The following is a 13,517-nucleotide window of genomic DNA, read 5'->3' on the forward strand; positions in this document are numbered from 1 at the left end:
GAGGGTGAACAGTAACTATGGGGGTATAAAACCTCTCCCCCCTCTCTCTCTACTGGTGGGACTTAAGAAATTAAAAACCTTACTGTACGTTCTGCCGACACCAGCATCAAATCTTCGGAGTCCTCGACACTACACCCTGTGTCTTTCCTCCACTCGCTGCACAGGTTTACAGCAGACAAAAGCGACGGCCCTCCCCGCAGTTGGTGGGTTGTCGTCGTTGTCAGGTACGAGAGTGGAGCCCACTTGCTCAACACTCTCCAGTTGTGGTGGGATGCTGCCCGCCTATTGTCGTCGGCTCGGGTTGTTCTTCTCTGGAACTTCTCGTCAGCTCTGCGATGTCCACCGCTCCCAGTAGCGGATTCGGCGAGGAACCTTCAGCAGCAGTTCTACTGAAGTTGCAGTCCCAAACACAGCAGCAGCGGCTCCACAGCAACAACAGCAACAGCGAGTCCGTGAAACACATACACTGACCCGAATCCCTGGCTTTAGATTCTTCACGTCTCTCTCATATTACAAAGCTTGAATCTTCAAATAACACCTGATCCACAATGAAAATGTTGGGTGTTCTGCGCTAGAATTGTCTTTCGGCATCTGTGATCTCGTACTTAGTCCTTAGTTTGCAAAATACCCACGGCTGCTGCTATCGTCTGCTGAAGTGTCTTCTCTCGAGTAGCTTCCTTGACTCGGCAAGGCACTAATTTACTTATTACCGGTCCCTGTATCCACACATACAGTCAGACCACTTTCACTCCTGTCCCTTCTATCTCTCGTCTCCAGTCGTCTGCTTGTTCCAAAAATTTTCACTCTCCCCACAATCTAAAACTACGTCATAAAATGACGTCATGTTCTGACGCTAAACACGACGCAACCAAAAACACTCTCCGATACTGGTAAGGGCAATTCAATTCTTTATTTACAGGGAACGAAATTAACTAAATAAATGAATTAATTAAGCATTAGAAAAAATTGAATAAACATAAAGAAGGGTGGATATTTACAAGGTGATGGTTAAGAATATATATTTACAAGGTCACCTGGAATTGAAGGAATCTCTAGAGGCCTCATCTTGTAAATGTTTGAATAAATGGCGTCGAAAGCAGTGCAGGGAGTGCAACTGCTTGAGATGGAGAGGGAGGCCGTTCCAAAGCACACTTCCTGAGAATTTCAGACTTGATTTGAAGAGATCAAGTCTAGGAAAGGGGATATTAAGTTTTGGTAAGGTTCTCGAGTTATTGGAGGAAAATAGTAGAGAGAGTCTTGGTGATAGTTTGCCCGTCAGTATTTTATGCATGAAAATGCATTTATTAAATTTAAACCTGTCTTGTAGAGGAAGGATGCCTAGAGAGGTGAAGTCATTCGGGTCTAATTTTGGTTTTAGCAGAACGGCTTTGATTGCTCGCCTCTGAACACTAGCTAGAGGTTTCATGGAAGTTCCACTAGCGGAGTCCCAGAGGGTGGATGCATAGTCAATGACTGATTGGATGTGGGTGGTGTAGAAGAGTTTTCTTGTGTGAGTGTCAAGGAAATGTTTGATTCTTGACAGATGGTAGACTTTCTTGGAGATGTTTTTACTTGTGGTTGAGATGTGTTGGGACCACGATAATTTGTTGTCAATGGTAACACCCATAAGTTTGTGGAATAATAATAAGTTTGGCAATAATCTCTGACAAACAAAAGACAGGGGCAACAACCCCCTGTTCCTAACAGACTGGTCCGTGACATAGAGCCTTCATCAAACCCGCAGAAATCCCGCTTAAAACCCTAAGTAACCTTCACCTTGTGCCAAGTTTCACTTTTACCCCCATTAGGCACACCAGTAAACAATCTTTCACCTCATACTTCACACATTTAACTGCAGATGCTATCATTCGCATTTCTTTTTTTTTTAAATACCAGTAGACATAAACTCTCATACAGTGAGCAAGACGCCAGACACGAGCATGTCGTAGGCTTCCTCGTACAGAGGCAAATGTTCCTCGCCATCATCAGCTGGCTACCCATGTCCAGCAGGCCTCAGTATGTCCAAGGGATAACACACACAGTGACCATGACTGTTTTAGTTTGTCTCAAGATGAGGATTTCATGGGCATGCAGTAAGCGGCTGATATTAATAAAAACTGAGTGCGAAATTCACATCAAATGGCTTCTCGCCGTGTACTGTAAAAGTATTCAAGGAAAGAACAAAGACCTGACGATGCTACTTACAACAGCAACCATAGCATTATCGTCTGCTATTTTAGACAATCGTTCTGAAAGTAGAGAAAATGAAATACGCGTACGAAGTAAAGCCAACGAGAAACTGTCTGTATACATACAAGTTATGGCTGCTTGTAAGTTGATTATGTGCTCATGTTTGCAACTCCGTCTCTAAGCAAGTCAAGGTTAGAAATGACAGGAAAACTAAATGAAGGAGATCGCTGTCAATAAGTATAAAGTTGAAGCAGTACACATTGTTTGACAAAGGAAAAGAATAAGGTAGTTCATTAACTTCCCAAGACCTTATCTTTGCAGTGAAGGTAAAGAGTCAGGCAGCCAGAGGTTCTCAGCTACAGTACCTGGACATTTACCTGTGTGTCGTGTACAAGGTACGTTTACATTACAGTAGAAAAAAGGTTACATACTAGAGAAGTTTGTGAAGGTAGAATTAGCAATCTACTTAGCTACGAAAGAAATATGGGAAGAGAGAAATTCGAAAGAAACCTTTGAACGGGAATTAAGAGGGAAGATAGAAGCTCTAGACACAAGGCAACGTGATACAGCCTGTTGCTGGCTCGGCGTAAAACACCATTATCTCCCCCGCGTCCTGTCACTATCATTGTCATCGTAACAATCCTCATCTTCATAACGTACAATTTATACAGAGCATAGTAACGCTCATAAGTGAATAACATATAGCACTGGATACAAAATCGTTCAACAAATATTATCGTTTTCTACGTAGTAAGTACACATTGCCTAAGCCTAAGGGAGACAACCTCATTATATTCAGTTCACTCGGAAAGAGTTAGCTACCTTTAGAGTAAACAATTACATAACCTTATAATTCAGGTAGATTTGTGTGTCCTCCTGCGTCTTGTTCGGACTTGTTGTCCTGTTCGCTTCGTCTGAAGATGTTGTTGATGATGTTGTCTGCCAACAGCTGTGAGAAGACCTGGACTGTGCAGTGTGACACATCACCACCAGTGTGGCCCCACAGGATGACAAGGCACCAAACAGAAAGGGCAGGACAGAGATGTGCGACATTTTTATGTCACCTTTCATTCTTTGGCCCAGTCACCTGTGTGAAGGACAAGAAACAGGACTGCAGGACAAAGAGTAAGGCAGTGACAGTATATGGAAGTTGCCAGCTTCTTTCTACTCAACCACAGCTAACAGTTCACATCGTCCATGATTCCAGACTGTGTTTGTGTCTAGAGAGTTTATCGAGATTTAGGTGACATTATTTGCCAATGATGGGAAGGCAGTGTTTACCAAAAAAAACAGGTTGGTTGTTACCAAGAGTCAGAGGTCAAGTTCTCAGTGTCACGGCCATCGTTTTGAGGATGCAGGTGCGCAGGTGCTGCTGTCACGGCGTTGCACAGAATTCTTCATTTGTTTGGTGTGAATATGAGTCCTGAGGTTACTAGGTCCATACACCAGACCATTGTGTTTTCAACAGAGCCTAGCCACCGCAGTACATGTCGTCAAGTTTTAAATCAGACTCTGCTTTCTGTAGCTTGTCTTCCATATCCCCCTCTACCTGCACGGCCTGCTAGATCCTCTCAGTCTGGTTCTTGCTGGAAAATGGTGCTATACAAATGTGCTACAAATTATTTATTTTCATTATTTTTTAGTAGTAGTAGTGTTAATGCTCTTAATTTTATCATCATCATCATCATCATTGTGCAATATTTGTGTGCAAAAGGCGATGACTGGTTGTGCCTAAAGTGAGAACGATATCGATGTCTACGAGCCACCGTAACTAATTTCTGTGTGACGTATATGATATTACTAGCAACAGTTTCACACTCAATCTCTTATCAGATCGAAGAGAAAAAACACAATGGTGGGAAGAGAAGTTATAACGTTTCTTTATTTTGTCAAATATCAACATCAACAGTCCTCATGCATATGCCACAGTAAGAGCACAAGGAGACTGAGACTAGTTGACTGACCGTTACTAACGTACGGTGTTGACAGCATGTTATTTGTCACTCACTACATCCTGATGTCTACCTGACAAACAAAGCCCAGCTTTGCCAGACACTGAAAGTCGTTGAGCATGATAACGTTATTAACGCTTATGACTTCCACACAGTCCTCGTTGCCCTTAAAGTCGTCCGGTTGGTTGTTGTTCCAGTAGGGGAAATCTTTTGACAAAGGGGTGCGGTCACTCCACACGAAGCTTCCCTCACTCACAATGTCAGTCGCTCCAACCCAAAAACCTCGAGTTGACGGTAAAAGCTCAAGACCTGAACAAAAACAAATTTTAACTATGTCACTGGAGATGCAAAGTAAAGTGCTCCGTGATATGTTTAATGAACGATTGTTACATACAACACAGGAAAATGTCAGTTTAAATGCGTTCTGCCTGTGCGAAAGATGAAGCATTGGACACATTGGCAGTCTAGCCACAAAGAGTTTTATCTTCGACATATCTGCATGAAAAAAAAAATTTGCTGATTGGATTCGATTTGCAGATTAGAATGAGAATTTAAATGTATCTTACTCTTGATTTTTAAAAACAAAATTACCCATGAACGTATCTACCAAATAGGCTGGAAACTTGAAAATAAAATACAAAAAACGCAGCATGACTTTTCAAGTACATATAAATAAAAACAACTGTCTGGGGATCAGAATAGAAAGTTTGAGAACTCAACATAGTAACTTCATTTCACTGGCAAGCAATAGACAAAAGCTGTTCATGTGTGTCGCTAGTCAAGTCTTAATAAATCACTCAGTAATATTTCAAGTTTTGCATTTTATTCTTGAGAAAGTTATACACGTTAATTGTCTTCTAAATTTTTAGCTAAGTGCTTAACAAACCCCACAAACAGTTTTACACAAGTTTATTTCGTCTAATAAAATACTATTTCCTGTATTTAATGACGTTGACTACATCAGGTATATCACGTGCCGACGACGACATTTCTAAGAAGACAACGCTTCCTTTATTTCTTGTCGACCTCCTCGTTACAGAAACGTACGTGTGTGTGTTTTGAGAAGACAAGTAATACTGAATTCTTGACACTTTTGTAACAACTCAAAATCTGAACGTGTTTTAGAATTTTGCATTCGATAGCTCACTATATCTCTAAATTAAAACTTATTATTCTGCAGATGACACTGATGTTTGTATCTTACCCATCGTGTCTGTCAGATAGGTCAAAGCCGGACCATCCTGGTCACGTGACTTGAAGTAAAAGAGATGAGCTCCGTCATCTGCACAACGTTTGTTGGCAGTGTGGTAGTCTCGCTTGACATTGTACAACTTCAGACATCGCTTGTTGTAGAGCACGTAACCCTTCTCCATGGGACATCCACCTGCACATCCAATGTTACAACACAAAATGCAGTTGTTGTCGTTGTATCAGAAACTGACCTTTGACATTGTAAGTATTTGGCAGTGTGGACTAGTGTTATCATAGAGTGACAGTCTTTGTCTGAATGGATCATCAGCTGCTGGGAGGTGGACAGTAAGGTGAGAAAGTGTCTGATCATCTGGACCAGCAGACCCCAGTCAACGACTTTCTGTTCCACAGTCGAGCGCAATAATCATCAGTAATCGTACATCATAGATGTAAGCCTCTTTCACCATGTATTATTTCTACTTTAGTCACTGTTACTCAGGTTTACCGTAGCAAGCACAGTCGGCAGCGCGACTCGAACGAGCGACTTGGCTGTTTCCGTTGGTAGTCGCCTCGTCTTGAGTCACGTTTTGGCCTGTGACACCTAAATAAACAGAACAACAAACAATTAGCCACCTACAACAGGTATCAGTACCTCAGGATATATAACTGTACCTCTGGTATCGACGTTCGAGGAAGTGTTCACAAAACTTTAACCCCAAAAGCTGTGTCGTCCCTCCAGTTCGTGCCTCTCGGCCCTACGCAGTGCGCTTGTCTGTGGCCTTATATTCAGTTTGTCTGCTGCTGTCAATCAGGCTTTTCTAGTCACTATACGCATTATCTGGAGGCCACCTGTACTTCTTATATCAAACTAGCAGCTTACATTTGCCCATCTCCATCTCTAGTGACTAACAAATGTTAAAATGTCATAAGAACTGAAGGCAGCTTTCTTTTAACTGACTAAAGCACACCTGAGACCAAAATATCAGCACCTGGACAGTATTCTCTTTGTTACCGTCTTACCATTTTTATGACATCTTTGTCTACTTATTTGTTTTGACATCTGCAGGGTAGTTTTTTGTCAATTTAGGTGCTTTCAATTTAGCGAGCACTATTTTTCTCCTTTCTACTCTAGCAGCAGGCTCTGATCTTATCATGAATTAAAACGGGTGATTGTAGGCATTAGAAGCTGTAAATATATTCTGTCAAGGTAAGTCTAGTATGGTCAAAGCAACAACAGCAGTGATGTATCGCTAATAAGCAGATTACAAAGTAAACTTTTAACTTTACAAAAATTAACAGGAAAAATCACTTGCCCAGGGTGACAATCACCACAAAGGTCAGAGCTACTCGTGTTACGAAGGTGAAACGTGGTGATCGTGAGGTGGCCTGAAATAAATTAGTAAATACACAGACAGTGGCATTTGATTGACTACACAGCGCACACAAAACTAAGTATCGATCTGTTTGTTATAAAAAAATTAACAACAAAAAAATTTCAATAAACAGTGTTATCTACATAAACTCTTACCATCTGAAGACGTCTGTACTTCTCGCTGTGTTCACGTGGTTCGTAGAGGAGAGACCTCGGACTGTCTGAACACAGCGTGGCATTAGCAATATATACTCTCGTCCACACTCTCACCTGGCATCACGTGTAAATATCTTGTGAGATGAGGCCGGCCAATAACAACAGGTATCCACGTCACGAGAGGCGTGGTCTGACATGAAAACGCCCTGTCATCAATATTCTATTGTGTTGTTTGTAGCTTGAACACAGTTCAAATCTCGTACACGTTACTTGTTTTAATCGAGACAGCCGAGTGAAAGCGCAAGGAAGGAAACGAAAATGAATGATTTAACTGGAATAGTAATTAGTAAGTTAAATGGTTGTGAGCCGGTTACCGCCCCTCGGCAACATGTGACGTCACTATAGACGAAGCCATATGGCGGCCTCTCTGTCTCGCCATGGTACTGCACTATTTTACTAGCAAAACACATTTCTGGCCTCACTTCCTGAGATCAATCTGTTTTCATTCATCCAAATAATAGGGAAAAGCTATTCCCGAAACACACCGTAGTATCTAACACATGTTTCAACAGGAAGCAAAGTAAACATCTAGTATAGCAAAACGTCACACAAAACAGTTAAGGGCTGGGAGGTAGATAGTATTACTGGAAAACGTTTCAAGTACAGTGCTTCTTGTCTTCTTCTTATGCGAATATCAATAAACTCGTTCCGAATAATAAAGCAAAAACACTTTCTGTAAATGTAGTGGTTTGTTATCAAAGATTCTAAATGTCCGCAAGACAATACAGTTAAAAATATTTATGCTACTTCAGAGAAATGTTTATTGTTATTTATTACAACTTGCACTGTTTTCACATCATAGTATTATTCCTGCTTATGATTCTATTCACTCCTACGTGACACAACTGCAAAAACCGTACAGCTAAAGCATCAAAGCTTGGTGCTTAACTAACCTAACAATATATCTCAGTAAGTTTTTCAAAAACTCAGTATCAACATTCAGCATGCAAAGTTGCTCTATCTTCATTGGGCAAACAGTTAACATGGAATTAATTTTTTTTTTAATGACTAGTTTTTTTAGAAAATTATCTAAAGTAGATAAAAATAGCACCTAAAAATATAAATAATATTTATTTCTGTTTCAGCTGTTTACATACGTAAAATTACGGGTACACCAGCTCTACCTGACCCCTCCCCGTTCTGGTCAGGCCTGTCTATTACTTGATCTGAGTTGTTCTGTAAAAATATATCTGCGTACTAGACTGTGATGAAAACAAATTTTTTTCTCTTTATTTTTATAAAGCAAGTCATTTATTTGTATATATATAATTATTAACACGCCAGAGGGTCGTCTGTCGTCACATTAGACGGTTACTACATCATCACTAGCATCGATATTTCCATTTCACTGTGATGGTTTCTGTTCATTGCTCTAGTCATAGTTTAGATACAGTGTGTTAACACTTGGATACAACCCCACCTCGTCTGGCACTGACTGTCCTCTGAGTCACCGCAATCCAGGCCGAAGTTTTGGATGGAAAGACCGTTTGGCATGGTCTGCGCATGCGCATAAAGACAACGTTGTGTACATCACATTCCCAATAAATCCACAGCTTGTTCTATTGTGAACACGATACGATTTTTAATCTGGTCGTTTCTCGTCTCGTTAACGCTCATTTAGCCGTTGTCAAGTGTCTTCACTGCCAACAAAGCCTGATAAGATTAAAACTGTCGTCGACAGCTTGTGTTATTGTGCATCTCAGGACGGTCTTGATTCACTTCATACAAATTAATGTCGATATTATTTACTGAATTTCGATTTGTGTGCGCCTTTACCTCATTTGCTATGTAAATTGATAACAAAAAGATAATTGATGTGGTCTATTGTCCTTAGCAGACAAGTTTAAAAAAATTGTAGTAAAGATTGGGGCTTTTAACCGCAGTGTAATAGTGTTAGAAAAGAAGGAGGGTTATCAGAAAGCACGAAAGACATTCGTTTAGGCATTTAGCATAGTCTTCTCTTACATGTTCGCCCTGACCAGCCCGCAGCAACGCCCCTCTCCACCCCTCCAGTTCGCACTTCCCGCCCTACACTTTCCCCACTGGTTAGTTTGTCACTTCAAGTGCGGCAACTTACCACCGCTTCATACAAATGATAACAACACAATAGTGGGAGTAGAGGTTTCTTTTATTTTTAATCATTTATCAGCATAAACTGTCCTCCTAATGTTCCATAAATATAGATATATTGGAAGGAGACTGTGACAAGCTGACTGACCATTACTACAATGATGACAGCACATTATTTGTCAGTCATTACTTGTGCTCTCTCTCACAAACATGCATCAGCATTGCCTCGCACTGAATGTCACTGAGCACGACAGTGTTATTAAGGTAGGCGGCTTCCACACAGTCCTCGTTGCCTTCAGCGTTGTCCGGTTGACCTTTGGCCCAGAGTGGGGAATTGGCCCAGAGTGGGGAATTTTTGGACAAGCTGCGGTAATCCCACATGAAGTTTCCCTCATTCTCAGTTTTATGCGCTCCCGTCCACACTCCTTGATTCGGCTCTAAAAGCTTTTGACCTGAATAATATTAATGTTTTAACTAGGTCACTGGCATTGCAAAGCAAAGTGCTCCATGATATGTATAATGAACGAATATTTCATACACTAAAGAAAAAGGTCTGCATGTGTGAAAAATGTTTGTGTGTGTGTGTGTGAAAGAGAGACTGGAGAGGTTGTTTTTATATTTTATCTTTTTAAGTTTAAAACTAATGAAATATATCTCCCAACTTGATTAATTTTGGATTAGACGGAGAATTTCAATGTATCTTATTCCCGTTAAAAAAAAAAAAAAAAACTACTAGAAGCTTTTTTAAAGACTACAGTCATGTTTGCCTTGGGAAAAAAATCAAGGGTAAAGTAGCCGGATAAAATTAATAATAAAATAAAATTTAATTTAAAAAAAACACACGAAAAAGGGAGCATGACTTTTTAAGTGCATATAAATATGAACAACTTTATGGTGAGCAGCACAGAAAGTTAAAACTCAACATAGTAATTTCATTTCACTGGCAAGCAATTATCAAAAGCTGTTCATGTAGGTCACTAGTCTTTTTTTAATAAATTGCTGTCACATTTTCTGATGGACACATCAACCAACAAAATGCCCAATATCAGGGTATTCTAATCTGTAATATATTCATAAACGAAATATTTGCAGGCTAAAAGTGCTGCAGCATTTTTTACCAAAACAGGAAAATTCAATTAGAAATGGAACACTCGTTTTTCGTTTGGTTTGTGGAAAACGTATATATCATAATGTCTTCTAAATTTTAAGATAAGCGATTCACAAAACTTACAAACAATTTTACAAAACCTTTGCCTAGTAAAATTTTATTTTCTTTGCTTACGGAACTTTATATATAAATCAGGTACATGTATATTGTGTGCAGACGACGACATTTCTAAGAATACAACGCTTCCTTCATTTCCTGTCGACCTCCTCATTTCAGAAAAGTCCGTGTGTGTGTGTGTGTTGAGAAGACAAGTAATACTGAATTCTTGACATGTTTGTAGCAACTCAAAATATCAACTTACCCATCTTTTCTAATATCATCAACAGGACCGAGCTATCCTTCTCAGGTGAGTTCAAGTTAAAGAGATGAGCTGCGTCCTTCTGACATCGCATACTGGCATGCCACTGGTAGTCGTATATCTCGTACAGCTTCAGACAACGATTGTCACACAGGAAATAACCTTTGTCCACAGGACATCCACCTGCACGTGAAAGGTTACAGCGCAGAATGCAGTGTATCTTCCATGACCTTAGTCCTACCGTTGTGTCAGGTACTGACCTTTGACTTCCACCCCCTGACATTGTAAGTATAAGTGTGGACTAGTGTCGTCATGGTGTCAATCTTTGTATAAATGTTGAATGAAGTGCCTTTCTGACGTAAAAATGTGGTAGTGACGTATGAACAATTTACGTTTTTCCTGTATGGTTGATAATGACGAAGGTACGAATTACGTCATTACTGTGACCACGTGACCAGTTTCTCAGGGTCAATGGCTCGCGTAATTATACATCATAGATGTGGACCTCTTTAAACATGTATTATTTCTGCTTTGGAAACTTTTAATGTAGGTTTACCATAATAAAAATAAATGTCTTTTAGATTTCTGTTGATGCAGTTTTACCGGAGCGAGACTGGATGCAGGAGGAATTAACCCCACTAGAGACTGAGCTGTTTCCATTTTTAGTCGCCTTGTCTGGGGACGAATTCTTACCAGTGGCACCTAAATAGACAAAACAAACAAACAAGCGATTAGCCACTTACAGGTATCTGTCTGTAAAGGTAAAAAACTGTGTGAGATCAACGCTCGAAGAAGTGTTCACAAAACTTTACTTCAATCTCAAAAGCTGTGTCATCCCTCCAGTTCGTGCCTCTCGGCCCTCCACTTGTGACTGTGGCCTTATGTTCAGCTTGTCTGCTTCTGGGTGTCTATCAGGCTTTTCTAGTCATTATCTGGAGGCCACCGGTAGTTCTTAGGTCAAACTAACAGCCTACGTTTGCCCATCTTGTACTCTAGTAACTAGCAAATACTAAAATGTCATAAAAATTCAAGGCAACTGACCATGGGGAACATTTGTACAACTCTATATTGTCGGTTCGACGACATCGGAGACATAAAGCTCTGTCTGTACCACTCTGACTGAATCACACCTCAGACCTCGGTAAATATTAACCCCTAATCGGTATTCTCTTCTTTGATGTTTTACTTATTTTTGATTTTTCTTTTCTTTCCTTTATTGACCTTTGAAGGATTGGTTTTCACATTTTAGATGTTTCCTTTTCTATTCAAGCAGCAAACCTTTTATTTACCATGCATTAAAAACGGTTGATCGTAGGCTTTAGAAACTGTAGGCACATTCTGTCAATGTAGTTGTAGTACTGTCAAGGCAACAACACCAGTTATGCTTTGCTAACAAACTGGTGATGACAAACGAAGTTTTTTTTCAAACTATAAAAGAAGTGAACAAGAAAAAAAACTTGCCCACGGTGACAATCACGACAAAGGTCAGCACAACTCGTGTTATGAAGGTGAAACACGGTGATCGTGAGGTGGCCTGAAATAAATTAATAAATACACAGACGGGGACAATCGATCGAGTAAACAATTAAGCAACACGTGCAAAGAGAAAAATAAACACTTTACGTACACTAACGGAGGATAAAATATTACAATTCTGTATTAATCTGTTGACTGTAAAATATAAATCGAAAACAAAAAATGCTTGTTAATAAAAATCATACAAAGTAAAATCTGCTGGAAGCTTTTTCAATTACTTAATTTTGTTTGTTTCGTCACGTTTTATGCTTTACTTTAACATTCTTAAAATTATTTCAGCGCCTCGTTTAAGTGCCTAGAGTTATACTAAATTTCAATAAGTAGTGTTATATACATAAACTCTTACCATCTGAAGACGTCTGTACTTCTCGCTGTGTTCACGGAGTTCGTAGAGGAGAGACCTCGGACTGTCTGAACACAGGGCGGCATCAGCAATATATACTCTCGTCCACATTTCCACCTGGGATTGAATGTAAATAACTGTATTAACAGATATCCGCATTCCGAAACGAGTGGTCTGACATGAATACACCCTGTCATCAATATTCTATTATGTCGTTTGTAACTCGAATACCGTTCAAAGCTCGCACACAAATGACTTTTTTACCGTCACACTCCAGTCAAAGCCCAAGGGAAGGAGGTGATAATTAATGATTGAGCTGGAATAGTGAGGAGGAGTGTGGGAAGTTGAATGGCTGTAGGCTGGTTACCCCCTCGGCAACATGTGACGTCACTAGACGAAGCCACATGGTGGCCTCTCTGTCTCTTTTGGAACTTTTTTACTAGCAAAACAAATTTCTGACTTTACTCCCAAATCATAGTCAAAATATTTTTCAAAATTATTGAGATCATAACTATTGCTCATATTACTCTTTCGGTATTCCTGGCTTATTAAGCCAGAACATGAACACAGGACCCGGGAAACACAAGACTCAACGACGTGTAATTTATTGTATAATAATAAAAGATTTATTTATTATAAAAAAATACAATTACATACATAAAATAAAGTGACTCGTCTCGTGTCCCAGTACTATCCGTGCTAAACCTTATACAGATTATGCTGGCAAGATATCATCGACTGTTATTCATTAAGAAAGGAAAATGCTTATGATACATGGCTGACACCTTAATTTGCAAAAATTCCTGAAATCTTAAATTATTTGTGTGAGTAGGTTATTTTCAGATAACTATGACAAAAATCTCAAAATGGATTTTTTTATGAATTCAGACCCAACCCCATAAAGTAATTCATCATCCGACGGATGACTATATATTGTTATTAATCAATGTTCTGAAATGCATTTTGGAAACGAAGGCATGTGGTACATGGCGTATATTAGTCTAATTAGTATTCACCCCCAGTAGAGCATAGGGCCATGTCAGCTGCCTCCGCTTCTCTGTTCCATTGTGAAGACTATTCTCTCATTTATCGTCAGGGCTGTACAACAGGTGGTGTGGTATAAACTGATCACGCTTTGACATCAATATGCTGTCAGGCCGCTCAGACACAGATAATACAAA

At 39.8% G+C, this 13,517-nt stretch overlaps 1 protein-coding gene and 1 long non-coding RNA gene across 3 annotated transcripts; one reads left to right on the forward strand and one right to left on the reverse strand.

The window, feature by feature from the left end:
- Positions 1-833: 833 nt before the first annotated feature.
- Positions 834-3,248, forward strand: LOC112561218. Its single transcript, XR_003098659.1, has 3 exons — positions 834-890; positions 2,512-2,585; positions 3,140-3,248. It is a non-coding gene; the product is annotated as an uncharacterized LOC112561218 (long non-coding RNA).
- On the reverse strand, positions 3,156-12,647 carry LOC112561203 (C-type Lectin CRL-like). 2 transcript variants are annotated; one of them, XM_025233541.1, is made up of 5 exons: positions 12,340-12,647; positions 6,647-6,719; positions 5,839-5,934; positions 5,347-5,526; positions 3,156-4,451 (listed from the first exon to the last, which is right to left on the reverse strand). In XM_025233541.1, exons 1-5 carry the CDS (start codon positions 12,493-12,495, stop codon positions 4,198-4,200), a joined length of 759 nt encoding a protein of 252 aa, XP_025089326.1. In that variant the 5' UTR covers positions 12,496-12,647; the 3' UTR covers positions 3,156-4,197. The 2 variants fall into 2 exon arrangements, with proteins under 2 accessions (XP_025089326.1, XP_025089325.1); XM_025233540.1 differs by lacking the exons at positions 3,156-4,451; positions 5,347-5,526; positions 5,839-5,934; positions 6,647-6,719 and adding exons at positions 9,032-9,443; positions 10,461-10,640; positions 11,061-11,159; positions 11,919-11,991 and having other exon boundaries at positions 12,340-12,578.
- Between the last annotated feature and the right edge of the window lie 870 nt (positions 12,648-13,517).

Source organism: Pomacea canaliculata, linkage group LG4 (assembly GCF_003073045.1).
Source record: "Pomacea canaliculata isolate SZHN2017 linkage group LG4, ASM307304v1, whole genome shotgun sequence".
NCBI lineage: Eukaryota > Metazoa > Mollusca > Gastropoda > Architaenioglossa > Ampullariidae > Pomacea > Pomacea canaliculata.

Bases quoted from the DNA above. Each gene is read 5' to 3' on its own strand.
- LOC112561203 (XM_025233540.1), bottom strand. From the start codon at position 12,495: ATGCGGATATCTGTTAATACAGTTATTTACATTCAATCCCAGGTGGAA. The intron at 11,160-11,918 runs GCAAGTTTTTTT...TTGTCTATTTAG, and splicing joins TGTCGTGATTGTCACCGTGG to GTGCCACTGGTAAGAATTCG. The intron at 10,641-11,060 runs GTAAAACTGCAT...TTTCACGTGCAG, and splicing joins CTGCATCCAGTCTCGCTCCG to GTGGATGTCCTGTGGACAAA.